The sequence below is a fragment of the Sitodiplosis mosellana genome, unplaced genomic scaffold (genome assembly GCF_009176505.1).
Source record: "Sitodiplosis mosellana isolate CC-2019 unplaced genomic scaffold, AAFC_SMos_1.0 Smas_scaffold_6226, whole genome shotgun sequence".
NCBI lineage: Eukaryota > Metazoa > Arthropoda > Insecta > Diptera > Cecidomyiidae > Sitodiplosis > Sitodiplosis mosellana.
This window is the reverse complement of record NW_022601467.1, coordinates 3,699,790-3,721,368: the sequence shown is the minus strand read 5'-3', so window position 1 is coordinate 3,721,368 and position 21,579 is coordinate 3,699,790. Positions and strand designations below refer to the sequence as shown.

Here is a 21,579-nt window from a genome sequence, read left to right as displayed (position 1 = left end):
CACACACACACACACACACACACACACACACACACACACACACACACTCTATACGGATATACGTATGTATCGATGTTATGTTACACATTCGAATATCTCGAATTTTGGTCGAAATTGTCCAAACTTCAATAATAAATAATTAAATCGATTTCATTATCATGAGCCATTAATTATTTAGAATACCGTTCAAATATCGTTTGAATAAAATGGCCGGCATTAATCCCCGATGGAGAAAAACTATGACATTCAATGGTAATTGATTAATATTAGGCTTTCGATATTGTGTCGTAATATATATAAATATATATTTATATTTTACGGTGGAATTTCGATTTTGTGCCGAGCGTTTATGGTAGAAAGATAGAGGGAAAAAAGAAAAACAGAGTAGAGAATGGAGAATTTTGTTGTCATTTATTCATTGATTGCAGTTTTCGGTCGCACACCACTGAATGGAATTCAATAGAAGATCTTGTGTTGAGCACAAGTATTCAAAACATTTTCCGTCCATGAATCTCTAACCAAATTCATGAATGTGTCATATTCACAATATAATGTACCATATAAATTCAAGTTTTCCAATAAAAGAGCACGAGCGCGCACGCACACACAAAATCTTAATCGAAAAAGAGAGAACGCCAATGGACTGTATATGAATTGAACGGTTTGGAGCAAAAATGTAATACAGAAAAGTTGAGCGGAAAAATGTCAAATGAAAAGGGATAGCTATCCCTTTTCCGCTCATTCATCATCGACATTTTTCCGCTCAACTTTTCTGTATTACATTTTCGCTCCAAACTATTCAATTAAAGTAGACGGAGATAAGTCAACAACAACAACAACAACAAGGAGAAGAAGAACCAAAAAATATATACATCAAGAGAAAGCCGCCAAAGTGAAAAGAAAAAGTTTGAGAGAAAAATGTGTATGGAAAACTTTTGGGGCCAAGCAAGAAAACTTTGACCGAACCAACATTCGAAAAAGAGACTTGTGATAAACTTCTTTTTTTGCTCTGTATTCGCTTTTGAAATGGACCACACATTCGCGCACTGCGGAAATAAATCAAAATATAGCGGCCACAAGATTGCTGCCACCCTCCGTCGACTGCAAGGTGCTGTGCTGCCGTCTTGCTCAATTTTCATCAATATTTAGTGCATTGAAAAAGCAACATTTCTAATAAAATAAATTAATATCAACATTTTTGTGCCGTTTTTGATTATGCTTCCGCGTGCACACAAACTGAACGGAGATGAGACGCGAATAGAAGAGTAATTCAACAAACTTTATTAATATATTCGAGAAAATGAAAGAGGATGGAAAAATCCGTTTGCATTTTGCCTCTCAGGATTCGCTTGATTTCTCTGAACGCATAGCGCTACTGTTGCTGTTTCATGTTGATGGGTTGCGATAAAAGAACTCAACTTTTTCAAACTATAGATGTAATTGAAAGAGAACACATGTTTTTTCCCCTGCAAAACTGCTTACATTTAAACACAAATTGACAGTGCATTTCAAATTGCCTGAATTTTCTTTTGAATCATTCAAATGCAGAGATCTTAGAAAATATATGGAAAATAAAATAAAATTTTTTTTTATTGCAGAGTCATAAAGCTTGTGATTGAATCGCAGTTTATATGCATGAATGACAGAAATGCGCATTCCAAATGGTAAATAAAAATGCATGATTAATTCATTTTACATGCGGAATGAAAACGGAAATTCCCACCATCAAACTCGAACGTATTCACAATCTGATTTGTTTGTGTCTATGTCCGCAAAGATTACCTTTCTAGAATAAATGGCATCGAAAATTAAAAAGTAAACATGGTTCGATAATTCACAATATTATCGATGAATTATCTGGATGGAAGAGAAGAGAGTGGATCAGGGTTTGGGTATGGGGTTTGCATTGTGCTTTACACATAACAGTAAAATGTTTGATATCGATCAGAAATACATAGCCAAAAACGGTATCGAAAACAATGTGAGAAACAGCAATAAATTGATGCGGTTGTATGCACGGCAGCACAACATGTATGTAATGAATATGACGACGCCCGTTAATGTGTATGTACAAAGTAAAACCAATCAAAATCATTAGCCGACGTTGACGACAATTAGATTGAAACGCGATAACAATAAAAAAAGTAAAACAGAGCAATGCATAGGCAATAGCCAATAGCGAATAATAACAGCAACAGCGACAGCAGCAACAACAACAGGAACATTGAAGTAGTCAATTTTCCGCTGTTTAATAATTAATTACAAATTATCTGCAAACAAATTGACAATCGTTTAATAGATAATCCAATTCAATGATTTTTGTTTAAATTAAATGCCATGCAAAGTGCCCCCGAAATCAAATATGGAATGTTAAATTATGCGACGTGCCATTGTGTATATGTATTTTATAGCGTAAACTTTACATGTCACCATCAGCGTTGAGCGACACCAACACATACACACTCACACATAGAGACACAGTCGCATTGTGTGCCCATAAGCCATGGATTCCGTTCGGCTAAATAGATTGGCTCATCCTTTTGTCCGATGGTGCGAGGAACATGCGAAACAGGAAGCAACCAGAATGAAAAAAAACCACTCGATACACACATATATATATAGGGAGAGAAATCGATTTGAAAATACATAGCAAACAGTCAAAAATTAATCCGTTTGCTCCGACGAAAATGAAATGAACGATTGGTCAATGCACGCACGCACGCATCACTCGTCAATATGAGCATGGGCCGAGAAAAAATGTGCATTGCACACAGAGTGCATGTGAAGCACAAAATTTTATTTAACAATCTATGTTGGATGAAACATTAACAATTGAACACGACATCGATATGTTCAAATTGATTCTCTCTCGCCCTCTCTTTCGCTTGCTTTTTCTCACAGCGATTCTATCATTATTATTAGTTGTCCACACACAGTGCAAGCATATTGAAAAATTGTCGTGGAACTGCATGTATGCATGTGTCTGTGTCTACGCGGCTGTGTATGTGTGTGCGTGTTGTGTTCAATAATTTTGGATCGAAGCTTGAGACAATGTACACTTTTTTCCCTGCTATTGCAAATGTTCATTTGTTCGTTTCGTCCCGGATCAGTACGTGGTCGAAAAGAATTTAATTTGCACGAACATTCGAAGTGAATTCATATTGGAATCAATGGTTTCGATGCATTTGCAGTTCGGTGTGACAGGGCGGGCTGTGCATTGCATTTTGACCCACAAAAGAAAAACGTGAAAATAAAAGGATTGAGATTCGATGTTGGAGTGCAGCGCATGTCTCCAGAGGGGTGACGGCGGCCTTTCCAATGAAAATATTATCTGCAACACTGAATATATTGAATAATTTGAATTGATATTTATTATTTACGTATTTCGGTCATTCGCCAAGCCATATTCCATATTGAAAAATTCATTCAAAAGAGCTCAATGAAAACTAAATTCACCATCGCATGAATCTAATTCATTATTAAGTGGTTTGATTCGATTTGAATTTTATGGCCAATTGGTTATTGTGTGCGAACGTGATCAAGCAAACGCAAGCATTCACATATACACACACATGCACTCGCTCAGTTACTGGCTCGCTCAACCTCAGTCGAAATAGAAGAACCAATTGCATCAAGATTAAATGGACGCGCGCATTTTTCGCGCGCACTAAATTCAGTAAACAGTGTTCGATACAACGTAACCGCATAAAATAAATTGAGTGTCAATAATAATTGGTTTTGCATAATTGTTTGTGCGCGCTTCATTCGGTCATTCTTAATGTGAAAGCTCGATTTGGTTAGTTCTCATAAATATGATTCGGTAAATCTACACACAACCTCAGCTCTCCAACCGCCGTCGCATCGTCATCAGTAAATTGTGCTGCAATGCAATTGCAACGAGAGCGCGCGCGCCAGCGCAATGATCACATTAATCGCAATAGCATCACCGTTCAAATCAATTGCGTATTTCTATGTCATTTAAACTTTGGCATTTCAATCGAAAATTATACTTTCGATGCAATTTGTTGCATAGGAGTACCGCTTGTCATTTGGTTTGGAATGTCTGCATTAATGTTTCCAATGCGGGATTTTTGGTATGTTGCACATGCATGCATGTGTGTGAGTGTTTGTGCTGCCACGTTCGACTATCGTTTTCCAATATGGCCTTAAAAACCCAATCGTATTCATATTTCAACTCTCGATACATAGAGAAATGGGGAAGGTAACGAACGAGAGCAAGGGAGAAAAAAACGTAGAGAATGAAACAAGTGGATTCGCGAACCGACTCACACACAAACTATTTTAAAATGTAACGTTTTAATAACATTAATTACACCAACGTCAAAAGCGATCAATGCTCATTTTGCCGAGTCAATTACTATTTTTGCCTCCAGATGCCCGCACCCGCCTGCCCGCGTTCAACCGTTCACGCGCAATAAACATACATATACAAATAAATATTAGCCCATCGCTCGAAATTGATATTACCAATAATTTGATATCGAATTTAATGAGATTGTGGTTTTGTGTATTTTCGCTTGATTTATTATATTTTCAACCGCAATTTATAATTGTTTTCGCCAATTGATTGATTGTGTTGATTGTTTTCACAGTTTTTCGTTTCATTTCATAAATGGAATAAGTTAAGATAATTCTAAATTATTTGCTGCGTGCGGTGGATGTGCGTTTTGCATGAGTGTTTTTGATGCGCAAGTAATAGGAGAAACAATTGTGTGCTGGTGATGTGTTGGTCATACATTTTTAATGTTGGTTTAGCGAGCATGGTGGCTATGCCCCAATTTTTTTTTGTTCTGCCGTTCTTGTTTGCCCTCTCGTTTGCTCTCTCTCTCTCTCTCTCTCTCTCTCTCTCTCTCTCTCTCTCTCTCTCTCTCTCTCCCACTGTATAATGGAAGATATTCATATGAGAGCGTCAGCAATGACACAAACAAAACATAAACACAAAGAATAAAAACAGAGCAGTGAAGCCAACAAACATTGCTTGGCTGTGTGATGCGAAGCACATCTCGAGAAGGTAGCTAGCACGGTGTTGGTAGTGGTGGTGGTGGTGATGGTGATGACGATGATACACGCAACCAAAAATGCAGGGCTATCAAATGTATTCATCTATAGAACGTGCTTAAATGTTTTATGACTTTTGTACACATTTACGTGACGTTCATTTATGTATGCCAAATATTCCAAAAGCTTCCTCATAACCTAGTCGATCCAAAGTCACGGTTTCAGTTTGTAGTTGGTCGTGTATCATGTGCTTTTTGGTGATGTTCCGCTTCTGCTGTTGCTCTTGTTGTTATTGTTGTCGTCGTCTTTTTTTTATAACTGTTGGTGTACATGTGCGTCTATGACTGAATAGCAATTTTCGCGTGTAGCGCTTAGTACTTGAATCTCTTTGTCGCTTTTTAAATGGTTCAATAATGGCCAACCAAAATGTACAGGATATAAATCCTCAAGAGACAAACAGAAGCGCGCGCGAGTGAGCGTAGACAAAACACCATCGTACGTACCAATGTAACGTACGGGAAACAAACCCCTCAGAAGGTCTAGAACGTGAAATGTATGCGATTAAGTTTAACCGGCGATACAGACCGAGTGTGCGGGAGAGAGGGAGGGAGACCCGGGAGAAAAAAACAGCAGTCAACAGCGAGTGGCAACATTGAAATGCATTCATATGAATTGATTGCACGAATGCGACTAGAACCGGAGCGACGAAAAGCCAACGGCGAACTGAAGAATGAGCGAAACATCATCAAATGATTATGTAATTATATGAAAAGATCGCAAAATGCTGCCATTTTTTCCTCATGTTATCACAAACCAGCCAGCTGAATGATGAAAGATGACGGATAAAGCGAACGAAATTCATGCTCTGCATTACATTAGCTAAGTAATTGTAACTATTGGATGAATGATTTTGCTTCATTTATGCTCTCATTCATATATATCCACATTGAGATCGATCTAATAGTTGGAAATGTGATTTGATTTTTGAGTTCAATGTCTTATCACAAATGCAAACCGAAAGCAGATTTGTGCATTGAGTTGTTGTTCAATTTGCCAAATGGAAAATGTCAACCATTGAAACAACTAGTACATCCGACAATATGAGTCAAGATGTTCTTTTCTCTTTCTCGAAAAATATGATGTATAAATTGTTTCTTTTTTGTCATGTTTGAAAATGTTATTCTGTTTTGCTAATCGTACATTCGCCGGTGTGCGCTTCCGTTTCAATGTGCTTTCTGTGCCGCGCCATTGCTGTCACACTCGAAGTATGAACCGTGGTAATAATTTTTGAATGAAAATGATTAGATTTTCAGACACACGAAGTGAGCGAGAGAGAATGAGAACGAGCGAGGGATGGAAGAGAGGAAAAGCCAAGAGTGAGCGAAGTGACAAAATTGCAAGGATGTAATTAAAATTTTAATATGAGTTCTCATTATATATTTGGGTTTCGTCGCTTCCATTCAATTCCATTGTATGTGGGTGGGTGTGTGTGTGTATTTTTTGACCCACCCTCTGTTCTCTCTCTTCTTGTCTTGCTTCGAACTTGCTCTTCTATTTCACACAATTTTTCTTTTCAATTATTTTACTCTGATCCGCTTTGTTCAGCCACTCTCACTCGTGCCTGTTTCCCTTTTACACTCTCTGTCTGTCGCTTGTTTTTATCGTTGTGTTTCAAAATGAGTGTGAATCGGTGTAAGTGAGTGTGTTTGCAAGCGTATACACACGTAACGGTATGCCCCGTTCATTTTGTCATCACATAAAATTTTCATATTTTAATTTTCTCGCTTTACAAAAATCCTATTAATGCGCATTCCAATTCGGAGAACACGTTGAATACAATAGCATCACAGATATACTTACACACACACACACACACACACACACACTAGTTCTATTTAAGAATCGGCATAGTGCAAGAGTAGCTTATGAGAATGAGAGATGAATCGACATTGGGACACAAAATGTGGAAATTTGAGTAAAAAGTATCAAAAAAACGAACGAACAAACGAACGAAAAGCAAGAATAAAAGTTGAACGGTTTCAACGAAATACATTTCAATCAGGCTCAAGATTGTGTGTCTGGCCCATTGCAAAATTAACATAATCTTCTGGATAATTTCGAGAAAATCATTCATTTATTCAGCCGAATATCCCACCCAAAAACTTCCGAGAATCTGAAAATCGCTTCGTCGGTTTACGCTTTTCAATGAATTGTTTAGCCCAAAAGTTATTGGAAAATGAGCGTGCAATGATGAATTTAGTTAGCAATTACTTGGCAAAATCGAAGTTCTCATTCACTCTCTCCTCTCTTTATTATTCGATTCCATTAAAACAGGTTACTCAATATAATGCAAAATATTGCACGGTCCACAGAATCGAATGAATATTAAATAGATAGAGAGCCATATGTCGCAATCACAATTCATTGCAAACAGACAGCAGCAGCAGCAGCAGCAGCAACAAAGAAGACGACAGTAGATATTCTCTATATGTGCGTGTGCGGACGAGCACAAGTGCGCTAGGAACAGAATGGCAGCATTTAATTTTCACCTGTTATCATCGATTTTAAGCCCGTTCATATTTTAGTTTGTTTGAGCAAAACTTAAATCGAAATCTTGAATTAATTACGAGTTCGAAAATTTTGGGATGATTTATGATTCATTAGGGAGGCGATGTTCCACTGTGTTATGCTAATGAAATCGACTTAAAATGCAAAATAATTGTGAGCAATGCGATTGCAATGCCGCTGAATAATACGAACGCACATCGATTTATACAATCCCATCGTGATGGTGGCGGCGAAGAAACGAAGAAAAACCAGAACATTTCCAATCCGTTCTGGCAAAACGAAATGTAGCAGCGACAGCTTATACAAACACTTGCTGCAAAATAAACATTTCAAATGCATTCGCTTTTTTTTCTTCGAAAATTCATTCGCGCGCATTTATTGCAAACTTGTTCATGATATTTGTTCTCTATTTATGTTTAATTCAACGCTCGTTGTTGCATTTTCTCTCTCTCTCTCTCTCTCTCTCTCTCTCTTTATCTATCTTTATTCGCTTTCTCCCGCTAATGTTATCTGTGATGATGAAAATGTGTGCAATTTTTGTCTCTGGCCAAAAAGCTGATGGTGAGGGAAAATCGTGGTAAAATTTTTGGTAAATATATTAGTGAAAGTACTTTAGTGTAACTTCGACAGCTTGTTTTTTAGCCTGTGTATGTGTGTGAGAGAGTCTGTGTATAGCGTATATGAAGTGCTTTGCTAAATAGAGAAAACACTCAGCACGGATGCGTTCATATTTGCTGTAAGCGCATATTTATTGGAGATCCGTAAAGTGCATATAAAATGCTGTGCAGCGTATTAGTTGTTGCTTGTGCTAGCGCTGGTGGTGCAGCAGCAGCACTGCTTAAAGTTAGACTCATCACTTGAAATCAACATACGCATGGTGTTTGTACATAGCCACGAGACTTTCCATCCTCTGTGTGTTATCACATGCAAACTGATGCTGAACTTATGGCATCAAATCCATAGAACGGCAGTAATAGTTTCCGCATCCGCAATTTAAAACTTTTACATTTTTCGGTGAAGCGGATTCAGGTCCATTCCAGCAACAAACGTTTCACACATGCATTGTGAGCCCAGATTTGGCTCTTCTTTTTCTATCTCTCTCTTTGCAAATGTGCATTGGGACTAGCAGTGATGGTGGTAACATATCAGCAAATACAGAAGCAAAAAAAAAACACACACACACACACATCATTTGCAGAGCGAAAAAAAATAGTCCCCGAAAATGGGAATAGATCCATGCTCATGAGATAGTTACTAAGTTCACCGAATCATTCGGGCGAAAGAGTTAAGTCATAATTCCGCCATGTAAATGTATTTGTAAATTGTGTATTCAGCGAATTGATTCGGTCCCTGTCTCTGTTTCTATCTCGTTCCCGCTTTCGCAGCGGCTCCTCTCGACTTTTTGAGTTGTGTGCTTTCGCATGCTGTACGTGCAATGTGCAGAGTGTACACACACAAATGCGGATTAAGTGTTACCGTTGTGTGCTTTCTCTCTCTCTCTCTCTCCCTTTCTCTCTCTCTCTCTCTCTCTCTCTCTCTCTCTCTCTCTCTCTCTCTTCCACACACACTCTGTGTGTATTATTCAGAAAACTTGATGGGAAAGTTAACAAATCTAGTAAAGTAATTTGATTAATATCGAGCAAGATCACAAAAAAAGAACAACGAAGATGACGGCGACGAGAGGAAAACGCCTTGAGTAATGACATTTTACTAGCGGCAATACTTAAGCACGCATATAAATAACCGTAAGGCATTTTTATCTCTCTTTCTGTTTGAACGAAAAGTGAAACAACAAAAGTCAAAGTTGGAAGCGTTAACACCCCGGAAACGAAACATGCACACTGCGGAGATGGATTCTCTGTGTGCGCTCTGACTTTTGCTCTTTGCTGTTCGAATTTGTCATTCGAATCAATGCGTGTGCGGTTAGATGGATGTGGATGGACAGTCGACGGATGGGATCGTGAGAGGAGCGGTGCCAAATGGAATAATGGATTTGAATCTGGCCTATTCCGGTCATCATTTTTACTTACAAATATTACTAACTTAATCTTATTATTCCGCTCTCGCTCACCAGCCCAACACAACCTACCATACACTCACTCACGGCGGCTCAACTATGTGAACTGATCCGGTGTGGTGCAAGTGTTAAACGACAGATTATGTAATATGTAACAATTTTTAATGTGCTAAAGTTTCATGACGTAAATGCAAAACGTTCCGAAGTAAATACGAATTATGGGGTTCATTCAAATGACATGATGCAGCTGTGTGTGGCGTGTGTATGCAAACATACACATATACATTTCGTTATGCCGTTTGACTTTTTGCCCTACATTTTGAATTTGTCTTCCATTGTTCTGTCGCTTCTCGTGCGGGATGATGAAAATTGTTAACTATTTTGCTGACTGATTTATTTCCGACCAACAAATAGCAGTGGTTGCTCGTTTCCGCTTTTCAACAAATAAACCATTCGCGCCGAAGACATTTCACTGGCATTTCTCGTAATTTTTGCCGCTGATCTCTTCGATACCGAAGTTTGGCGCGTTAATTCGCGCTCGTGCTCATGCGCGCACGGATGAGAGGAAGAGAAAGAGATAAAAAAATTCTGACGATTTATTTATACCATTTCACACAGGTGACAGCATGCATTTTCCATACATAGTCTTATGGCAAGTCAAACAAAGCACGCCGTACAATCGCGTGTTGAAGTAGTGACGGAGAGAAAGAGAGAGACCATCAGAGAAAATCGGCGGCGATGAGAATGTGCAAACGCAAACAAGGCAGCGAGCGAGCGTGTGTCTGTCATTTCAGTAGAATTTCTTTTCTTCTTGTCTAATTTCATCATTTTCGACGTATGACGTTTCAAAATCACATTTAATTCATATTTATTGCAACATTTATGACGACCGTATTAATATAGCAGGTCGCATACATACACATACACACGCTCACGAAATGTTCATAGAACATTTTCGAAAACTTATTCCAGAAAAAACAAATGAAAAACAAATTGTTCATATCATGCAATGAAATTCGATGTCACTCATTCAGTGTGGCTGCCATCGTATTTTTTGACATATAAATATAACTTAATAAAGGGCAAGCGAATGAACAGGAGCAGTAGCAGCAGGGAAAAAAAGTTTGATGTGCCAACATGCAGCCAACGTTGGATTCGTATGCAAAGAGAGGCCAAAGTAACACAAAGAACAACAACAACAACCAAACCGTTCCGTTCAGATGTGTATTTGTACAATTCATCGCAATTTTTTTCCTCGCTCTCTCTTTTTCTTCCTATTATTTATATTCACACTGTATTCGACTGCAAAATATGGCTATCAGGGAACGAAAAAAATTACCCCAACATATAATGCGCTCTGGATTTTGCTGGTAACTTTCAAACAAATAATTGAATCGCGTTGACTGTCCATCATTCCATCCATCGTAGAAAGCAACAACCATTAAAAAATTGTATGCAATCGATCGGCAACGTAAACGAGCTCTCTTTCTCTCTCTCCCCCCTCTCATTCTCACAAACAAACACTTTGATAGCAACCTTTTGCATTGAACAAGCAATCTTTTATGCAGCACATGAACTGTATTATTATTATTATCGAAAGCCCTAACGCGCATTCAACTATGCTTTTATAAATGAAAAATTTATAAAAGAAAACATTTAGAATTGGAGCGCGATGTGGATGTGCGCCACAGAGGACGAAGAATGAATGTGAAAGAGAGAGGGGTGAGTGAGTGGGACGAAGAAAGAAAAAAACGAACAGCACATAAAATTCTGCTTCGATAAACATTTATTAAACACTCTCATAAAACTAAAATGGATTACAAAACATTGTTTTGAAACATATTTTGTTGGAAGTTCTAATTGATGAAATTGTTTATGCCACTGTGTACGGTACTGAACTTTATTTATTTGAATTCAAAATATTACAATCGCATTTAATTTCCTCCCACCAGTTTGGAATGCGAGTTGAATGCGGAATCTGCTAAAAACACACCATAAATCAAATCGGCACTTTTCATGGGCGGCAAAAATACTATACATAGTATATGTGAGAAATCTGGAAATGAGTTTGATTCACATGCTACGTGGAAACGATTTGCCCTCAAGTGCGAACTAGTATTGCGTAGGCGCTTGAAGCAATTGTATATCTAAGCGCCATTCATTGTTCTCAATAGGAAATTCGATTTGTTTGTGCGTGTATCTATGCAAGTGTCATTAGACAATTAGTTGTGACAGTGAGAGAAATGAACTTTTGATGTGACACATTCAAATTAAATCGTTTTCGATCGATTATTATTATCCAGATTGGAAATTCCTTCGGTTCCAAGAGATTCATCTTTAATTCTTATGATTAATCTAATGTGTAAATGATGAATATAAAACGGGAACTTACCTCTATGACGGTTTGTTTGTTTATCAAACATCAGCATCGCATCCTCGATCTAAAATAAAGATAGAAAAAAAGCCGGAAATTAACAAAGAATATTGCAAACGATGAGCATAAATTTTTCTCTTCGCTTGTTTCGTTCGTGGAAAAAAGAAAAACTCTTTTAATTATCACTGCTTAAAAGGAATATAACACGCACTATTCAAGCAGAATAATAGAAACGGGCGAGCGAGTAAGAAAGAGAGAGAGAGAGGGAGAGAGAGAGATAGAGAGAGAGAGAGAGAGAGAGAGAGAGAGAGAACGAAAAAGAGTGATAGCAGTTTGCTATTTCAATTTGAAAATTTAAACGAGAAAATATTTCAGCGTGCCTTTAATTTACATAAAATAAGTGAAGTGTGATGGCATTTTTTTATAGCTAAAAACGAGTGAAAGAAACCCTTCTCGTTTCTCCTTCCCCTCATGCTGTTCTTTATTCTTCTTCTACTTCAGTATTTCGCGCTTTGTTTTCGCTACTTTTTTTTTAATTATAGAGCAGACGTGTCGGAAAATCAGTACCGGGTTAAGAAATGTGTGTATTTTTCGCCTTGGAAAACGTGCTTACTTTTCTTTTAGAAAGCAATGACTTTGACATGATGTGAAAGTGGTACTCGTTATTATTTTAGAGAATGGACAATTGAGCCAGGGCAACACATATAACATATATTCACATACAAAGAGAGTGCGAGGTAGGGAAAAAACACATTGCATCTGCGTCTCTGGTTAATAAAAGTGTTAAAGGTGATGAAAAAAAAACAAAACAATCATATAAATTTGTGAAATAGAAGCGTGGGCGAAACATATTTCCAGGAATTGCATGTCGTGCGCGCAAGTGAGTGCTGCGAGAAAGCCTTGACTTATGTAATCATAAAAATGGAATCGAAAAATGTTGAGTGAAATTTATGTTGTTGTTTTTTTTTCGGTAGAATGTTGATGATGCATCGCGAATGGCCATCATTGTGCTTTTCATTTTCACAATATTACCACTAATCCGATGAGTATCATCTTCTTTCGTGTTTCACAATATTGTAAATTTTTTTTTCTGTTTCAGCTTCGTCGTTGTTGTTCATGTTCGCGTTTGCTGGATTGTGATTACCATAACTCTTATTTATAATGTTTGCATTATGAATACGAATGGAGCTGTGACATAGCGGACATCGCAGTGGATTTTTTTCCCCTCTCGGTTCTTGTTTGTTTTGTTCGTTCGCTTTTTTTTCTCCACCTCGCATTCCATTCCATTCCATTCCAATGGCATATCATGGTCTCGTGAAACAAACAAAAGTAGGAAGTTTTAGTGTGCAACCTTTTCTTTTTATATTGCTATTATAACCAACGTGCAATGTACACCATGAATTGTTTATATTCAATTTCCGCCAGTGGCGAATGAGTGAATGAAATATAGACAGCATGAGAGAGGCGGAGAGGTGGAGAAAAAGAGAGAGGGAGAAATGGTAGGCGAATGCACGAGAAGACAACCGAGGAAGAAAAAATAGACGCGCACTGGTGACACAAAAGCATACGGGCCGAAAAGAAACGTGTATTGTCGAAAACAATCCCGAAAATTGAAGCGATGCTTGTGAACGACGTGATGACAAAATCAACGACAACTGCAGATGAATGGACTCGCAGTAATCCAACTAGGAAACTTGAAACATTTATGTAATTTGGCTGCGTTTTTTCTTCTCTTCTGCACTCGTCGGTTTTGTGTCGTCGTCGTCGTCGTCGTCATTGTTGTTGTTAGTTATTGCTGTTGGATCAGCCGCTATGTGTGTGTGCTATTTACTTTTTCATTTCCATTTTCATGAGACAAAAATAATTTCTCTTGATTAAGTGAATAACAAGCAATCCGAACGGCGCTACAACGTCGCGGTACCTCATTGAAAACTTTCCCCCCTCGACTTTATAAAACCTTGACTGTTTTTCTCTCTTTTATTTATGCGCGCTCCAGCACTCTCTTTCTCTCTCTCTCTCTCTCTCTCTCTCTGTGTTTGTTGCGGATTGAAATGTGCACAAATGACGACCATGTTGCGCAATATGCAATTAAATAAAAACGACCGAAATATCTTCTTGCAGCTCGGAAAATATTAAATGTGTCATTACATTTTTTCTCCTTCTCTCTCTCTCTCTCTCTCTCTCTCTCTCTCTCTCTCTCTCTCTTTCGACAGTGCAATTCCATTCTCGATGCCATACACACCATGAAACATATGCGATACTTTTTCTCGGTTGGACTCGATCTTGCTTGATCCCAAACGAATGCCAACAACTACAACAACAACAACAACAACGGCAGCAGCAGTAACAAAAATTCATTCGTCGTTTTTGTTCTACAAATTTTAGATTGAAATTGAAATATATGCGGAAACATAGTCGAATAAATTTACAGCGATAGTAAACTCAAGTAAAATGTCAACGATGAATTTGTGCGCATAACAATGCATATGTGACAAATTTGAAAACCAACCTGTTCCACCGAAAATATATGCTCAAAACAAAATAGCAATGCACCAAAAATTAACATAAAAAGCTTTTAAGAGCCATTATTCTTAAATTTAAATAAATACGTGATGACATCTACGCAAACAGAATGGGAGAGAGAGAGATAAGGAGGAAGATTGAATGAGAATGTGAGAGTGAAACCGAGATGAAGTATCCATCAAATAAAACGTTCATTGGCTCATACCAAAGCCGTACACATAGAGCGAGAGAGATTGTGTGCGAGCGAGATAGAGAATGAGAGTGAATAAACAGATGCACCACCATAAAAGTGACGTCTTCAAGGTTTTATGCAAAATTAATAGGCTTCAGATGTACGATTCACAAGGCAGTCCAGCCATTGTCATACCGGGTTGTTGAAGGTCTAATCTTAAAATCTGGTTTTCGTGCGGTTCACAGAACACTTTGTGGCTACTTTTTATAAAAAAAAAAAAAATCTAATCATCAAGCAAGCGATACAATACGGTATACTATAATATTTATTGTCATATAGCACAACAACCAGAGCAATTGGATAACGGGACATTTTCATGAAATCCAAGTGATTTTATTGCTCTACCAAAAAATCATAAAAGCCATCGTTAATACCGAAATTACGGAATGAGGATGGCATTAGACACAGCTGTGTGCATCGTGAGAAATAACATTCTCTGCTCAATCTCACTAACGCTCAATCTATCGCAAACATAAACCTCGCACACATACACAGCAACAGCAACGGCAAGAGCAAAGGGCATATCAAGCAAATAACTCAAAAGCTTGACACATATCAAACACAATGGATTCAATATCGAATCCGAATAGAATACAATCATTGTATAACAGAAGTGTAATTTCGTTGCTGAATGTGATGCAATGTTTTTAGTTTAATGGAAAAACCAAAAAGTCGACATCAACTTTATTTCGGAGTTGTCGTTTTTCACTCGTATCGCACAAGGACAATATATATTACTGTATGTATCGTGACGCGTTACACGTGTAACGTGAATGGGAATCATATCAAATCATTTCGAACAAACCATAAATATAAAATGGGAAACTGGAGAGTGGGAGGGAAAAAGCACACGAAAAAGAAAAGAACGAACGAGGGAACGAGTGGAATGAGCTACCAAATTCTTAGAGCGCTTAAACCTGCTGATTCCGGCCACTATTGGTTTTCTGGGAAATTTCACTCAAGGTAGAGAGATTTATGTGCTGTCCAACGATCCATTTTGAAAAAATGTTCGACTGTGATTCTTTTTCACCATGAAAAAAATGCCCCCAAAATTGGATTATACTTAAACGACAGACTTTTGTCCAATATTTCAGCGATTTCGAGTCGATTTAGCTTGTTTTTGTAAAATTGAGCCCAAAATTTTCGCCATTTCAATAAATGAAGCGATAAAGAATTAAAAGAAAGTTTTTTTTACATGCTTTTTCAAGTGTTAAAATCGCAAATCAAAACTTTTCACGGATATTTTTTTTATCTATTCTTTTTATCGTCAAATTGAATTGATACTTTTCCCATACTCTGCTCTTAGCTCATATTATAACATTTGTCTATCACATTTCTTCCTTGGTAGATACACAAGCAAAAAGAAGCGGCGAAGAAGAGGAGAGATCAGTTTGATTTGGACATCGTACGAAATCGCCAGCATGACAAATCGCATCGAATGAATGAAATCAAACAAAAGATGAACCGAATTACTCTTGACCCATGTTTTCAAAACATGAAATCTTAACAATATTTCTACTTGTCTGAATAGTTAGTCGCGTTTCCATAGCGTGACGAAGAGAACTTCTCTGTGCAACGCAGATATGTACGCTGCATATATCGATAGAGTCAAAGAGCTGTGAGTGTACATTCGTATATCGAAATCAAATGTTATGTTTGCGATTATGAGCTACAGTTGTCGAACTGTGTATGTGTATAGATGTGATTGTTCTTGGCGATAGAAGTGGACAAGAGAGTGGAGATAGACTGAAAAAAAAAACACACACACACCGAGTATAAGACTCAAGAGTGCTATTCAAAAGGTCGTTTCGCCTCTGGCGGCTACTTCCATATAGATTCGCAGCAAACAAGCAAACGAAATTGTGTATGTGTAAAAAGTGCTTGGTTTTAGATTCACCATCAACGAGCTATGCACTGAACAAGCATCGAACGTGCAAAGGTTTGGTCCATGTGTGTCGCTCTCATTCTCGCTCTCTCCCACTGTGTACGATGGCAAGTGAAAAAAAAAGAGAGAGAGCGAGAGAGAGAGAGATAGATCTCTAGTACGAGAGTAGTCAATCGCCATCACCATCTTCAAAGTATACAAAGCGATACCCATATATCATCCATATCAAATGGATTGTAGCTCATTTCCTATCCTCGTCACCCTCTGATCTCTCTCGTTCGCTTTCTCCTGTTTTCGCTCTTCAGTTCAGTTTGGTTTCCATACAAACATTTGCTTGAAATTGTTATCAAATTCAATTGTTTTCATGTTTGGCATTTTGAGGTATGGCTTGATGCTCTCTGCGTGCGTCTTTCTTGTAAATGTTTGATGCGTGGAACGATTACTCTCACGGGAGTATCCCTTTTTGCTGCATATCGATGGTTTTCAACCTTTTTTCTCTCTCCTCCTACTGTCTGTGTGCCAAAAACTTGCCAAATGTATCAATATCTTTGCGTTGCGTATGATTCCGTAATTTTCGATTTTTTTCTCCACCACCAGCTCGTACTCTTGTCGAGCTTTTTTTGTGGTCTTTTCCTCAAGTGCATATCATGTTTCGCTTTCAATTTGTAATAAAAAACACTTTTTTCCCACCAAATCGTTTTGCACATAAAAAAATCGTCTTGTATGACATTGTAATCGAAGTTGCGCTCGAATATCGTTCGAAATCCGTTGTGAGCAATTTATGACCACGAGAAACCGCAAAATCGAACACATACTTTGTGTCATGTGCAGCCGATAATGCATCGTCGTTCAAGCGCTTACGCCAATATTGAGTGCACGGATTCAATTTCACCTTTTTTCCCCTTCGATACCAGCTTTTATCGGTGAACCATTTCTCTCTCTCTCTATCTCTCTGTTTGTGTGTATGTTTCGACGAGGTTCGTGTGTGAAGTGAGTTTGTTCTTGGATTCCCATGTGAAAATAACCAATTTTGCTTTCAAAAACTTTTCAAATCTTTCAATATTTCCCCCCAAACCATGTTCACTAAAGTGAAATCCACACGCACGTAAATAAACACAGCGAAATAAGATACGATGTTATGTTCTGTTATTCAAATGTCGATGGTATCAATTCGGCGAAAGATCAAATCCATTATTTCCGTCTAGCTTTGGCCAATCAGAAGAAGAATGAAAAAAAAGATGAATTCAAATAGAAACCGAAATATTGGCTCGGTATGTTTGCGTATGAAATAAACCATAAATATTGGTGTTTCTGATGCAATTAAATTTAAATATGCAATTTAGTTTATTGTAAATTAGAATCAATCAATTTGAGTTTTGGAATTCGATTCAACTGAACTGAAATCACAGACATATGGCTGGGGCAATCGATTAAAATGATAAAAGTTGGTCCTAAACACCTGTGTGAATGATAACGTATGAGTACGTATTTATATTTATATTTTGAATATCATTGTGAAAACAGCAAAGCATCGCACATACAAACTTCGGAGAGTTTTTGGTTAAATGAGCTTTGGTGTTGTTTAATTTGGTGTTTGGGTCTAACTTTCCTATGCATCAATTAAAAGTTTTAATGCTATTTTTGTTGGTGCACATCGTCGACACCGACCAAACGATTAAAAATAAATGAATATCAAAACATATGTCGCACGCACTACCCGAAAATCACCGGAACATAGCGTGCATGTGTGTGTGTGTGTGTTCGAAATTATGGGTTCGTTGTAAAGCGGACGCAATTTGATTGAGCGAGAAAAAGCCAGATTGTTGCATAAACGATTGAATTGTGTGTTGAAGAAAAAGCTGAATTTTGGTTTGTTTAAAATCGAAGGGTTTGACTGGACCGGCTGACTGTCGGTCGAGATTTTAAGTAAATAAATATAGATGGATGGAGGAGCTGAGCCCATTGAATCCGATGAATATGTACGGCAGTGAAGCAGAGCATAGCACAAGAAAATTGCTTGAATCGCTGGAAAGTGGAAAACGGAGGAGCATACGGAGAGATGGAAAGGATGAGTTTGTTGGGCGTTTGTGCATGGTATTGCATACACAATACGAGCATTTGTAACGACCACGTATTCATTAACTATTACTGAATACGATTTTGCTAATTAGATTTTGGGACTTGTATGGAAACTTGACGGCATTAGTTAAGTAGTTTGCCATTTTTGGTTAAACGAGAATTCAGAGCACATTAAAATGGTAGTAAAAGTCATTAGATAAACAGCATTTCATGGTCATTTCAATTGGCAACATTGTGTATGGGCGCGACCTCCTTTTCTTGCGAATTTTCACCATAAAGTTTGTGGTGTTACAATTTCAGGCACTTAACTATCGTCGAGTGAAAAAAAGTTAAACTTTGTTCCTCGGCACATGGTGGTTGTATGTTCGGCTGGTACTCTTGAATTGTCGGCCTCAACGGATGATTTATAAATATTACAATAGAGAAGATGTAACACATTCCATGAATTCCTATGAATTAAAAAAGTCGTTTCTAGGCTACTTTAAATTGCCAGAACAAATTGGAATCGGCGGTAACAACAAAAACGCAAATAACACTCGAAAATGTAAATGATCAATAAAAGACAACCTCCCGCTCCTTCTGCCCCGCTCATAGACACACACACACACACATACTACGTTCATATGCGATGAACGAACCGGCCAATTTTCGCTAGTTAAGCGAATATCGACCGTCATTCTGTGAAGTAAGTGCAGCGTGGTCATTTCGGTCGTTCTTTTTTTCCGCTTCTTTTCTGACAATATGAATGTGAAATAATGATAAACTACAGTAAATTGAAGAAGCAAAACGAACACAAAGTAAAAAAAAACAAGGACGAAAGGGAACGAACAAATTTACAATTGAATTTCGCTTTAATTGTCGCAAAGAGAATGTATGTCTGTGTGCAAAACCATTGAATGGACGTTGCCACAACTGTTTCCACCGCCGAAGTCGAAGCCAAATGCTGAACATGAACGGCAGGAGCGAGCACCATACAAATCAAATGGCAAGAATACTTGATAACGTCGAGTGTGTGTGTGCATTGAGGCGGTGCAAGAGCACGAATTCTTTTGTAAAAATTAAAATTGGATTGAAGTGAATTGAAAATGAACAACAGAACGGAACGATGTAATAAACGAAACAGGAAATTGAAGCTATCGGGAATGACCGATTAGACAATGTAGAATCGATGGTTGGCAAGCGTTGGCACATTCGACTGTGTATGTGTATCGCATCCCATCAATACAATGTTGGAGACCCTTCATATTTCGATTTGGAATATGGTTTAAAAGCTTCGGAATTTGGTCGCGCATTTCACAATATTGCTTTGGCTGGGATCCGGCACACAGATAGAGTGAGGCTACATATATGTAAAAGTGCAACTGCCACAAAACACATTCATTCAGTTGCGTTTGTTTCGAACAATCGCAACCGAGTGACCAACCAAACGAGGCGACATCAAGTGCGAGAGCGGTGTGCGGGAACGAGAGCGAAAATAAAACGAAGCGAATACTAAAAGTAACACAGCAGCAGCAGCAGCAGTAGCAGCAGCAAAAAAAGTACACCGCAACCGAAACGATGCAGGAAAGAGCAAATCACAAATGAATAAAACTTTGATTTCGATTTCGATTCTGTTTTCGGATTGACTTGACGGCGTTTTCAGCCAAGTGAAAAGCAGCAATGCATCGAGCATGTGTTGTATTTGTGTGAATGAAAGGTATGAGATAGAAATGGCAAGGCAATAGGTTTTCTTTTAGAAAAATACGCACGCCTAGCGCAAAAATACGCATACACACACAAACCATCTTACATCACGCTCGCTTCGGCTCTGGCCATATTAGTGCACACGCCAAAAGTCATTTTCCAAATATCTCCATTGAGCATAGATTAAGAGTCTGGAATGAGAAACCAATTCGACAAAGCGAAGAAACAGAAAACAACGACGTTGCGAATCCCCCATTGTATGCTTAAGCCATTTGTGCGCATTTATTTTTACAAACTGATTGGAAAACTGTTCCATTGTTAAAATTGAAAATGAAAAAAAAAACAGCAGAAAAAAACAATATCGAAAGCATGAAAGAAGAGAGGAAAAAAAATTGGGAAAAAGAACAGTGAATAAAAAAAAAATGAGAGAGTGAGAGAGGAACGAAGACGAAAACGTTGCAGCAGCAGCATCAATAAAACAACCATTGAAAGCGTGTAGTCACATTGCGAATTCCAAAATGTACACATATGAAATGCATGGGCGATATTGAACGGAAGAAAACCGAAATTCTTTGCTTTCTCTCGAAATCAAAAAGAATGAACACACTCACACATAGACACATGGGAAACAAATTCGGGGAGAGAGAAATGGAATTGGTGTTAGGCAACAGCAACAGTAATAGTGTGGCAGTGGCACAATGAACGAAACGAAATGAAAATAAAGGAAGTTGCTTCGAATCGAATAAAAATAAATAAAAATGTGTGTGCAACTGATTCAGACAAGGCGATAGTGGAGCAGAAAAAAAAACGAAGAGAAATGTGTGCTATATGCTGATGTTATATATGGCAGATAGATGCGAGAAATGGTTTGAAATTGTGCGAATTTTTCCGGAGCATAAGAGAATGAGCTAGATGACGAAAAAGCGGCAACGAGCGCAATCCACACAAATGCCCTTAAACCGAATGCGTATTTGATATGGAACCTATTTGCAATTTTAGCCCTTTTTTAACGTCTTCGCTCGTGCTCGTTTTTCTCTTCCTTTCGCCAGCACATTTCACTCAACAACGACGTTGACAATGCTTAAACTGAAGATGAATGTCGGAGCAAAGCGACGATGATTTTCGAACATACCGAGCAAGGATTTTTTATCGCTGTCATCGTTGTTGTTATTGTTGCACGCTGCAGTGAGTGTGCAAAA

The 21,579-nt window shown here is 38.1% G+C and overlaps 1 protein-coding gene across 8 annotated transcripts in view; it reads right to left on the bottom strand.

Moving 5' to 3' along the window:
- LOC129578623 (RNA-binding protein Musashi homolog Rbp6) overlaps positions 1-21,579 on the bottom strand; it is a 380,177-nt gene that overhangs the window by 64,861 nt on the left and 293,737 nt on the right. For all 8 annotated transcript variants that reach the window (XM_055467457.1, XM_055467458.1, XM_055467451.1 and 5 more), the window contains one exon: positions 11,997-12,045. In XM_055467457.1, the coding sequence (XP_055323432.1) occupies positions 11,997-12,045 (49 nt within the window). The remainder of the gene's footprint in view (positions 1-11,996; positions 12,046-21,579) is intronic.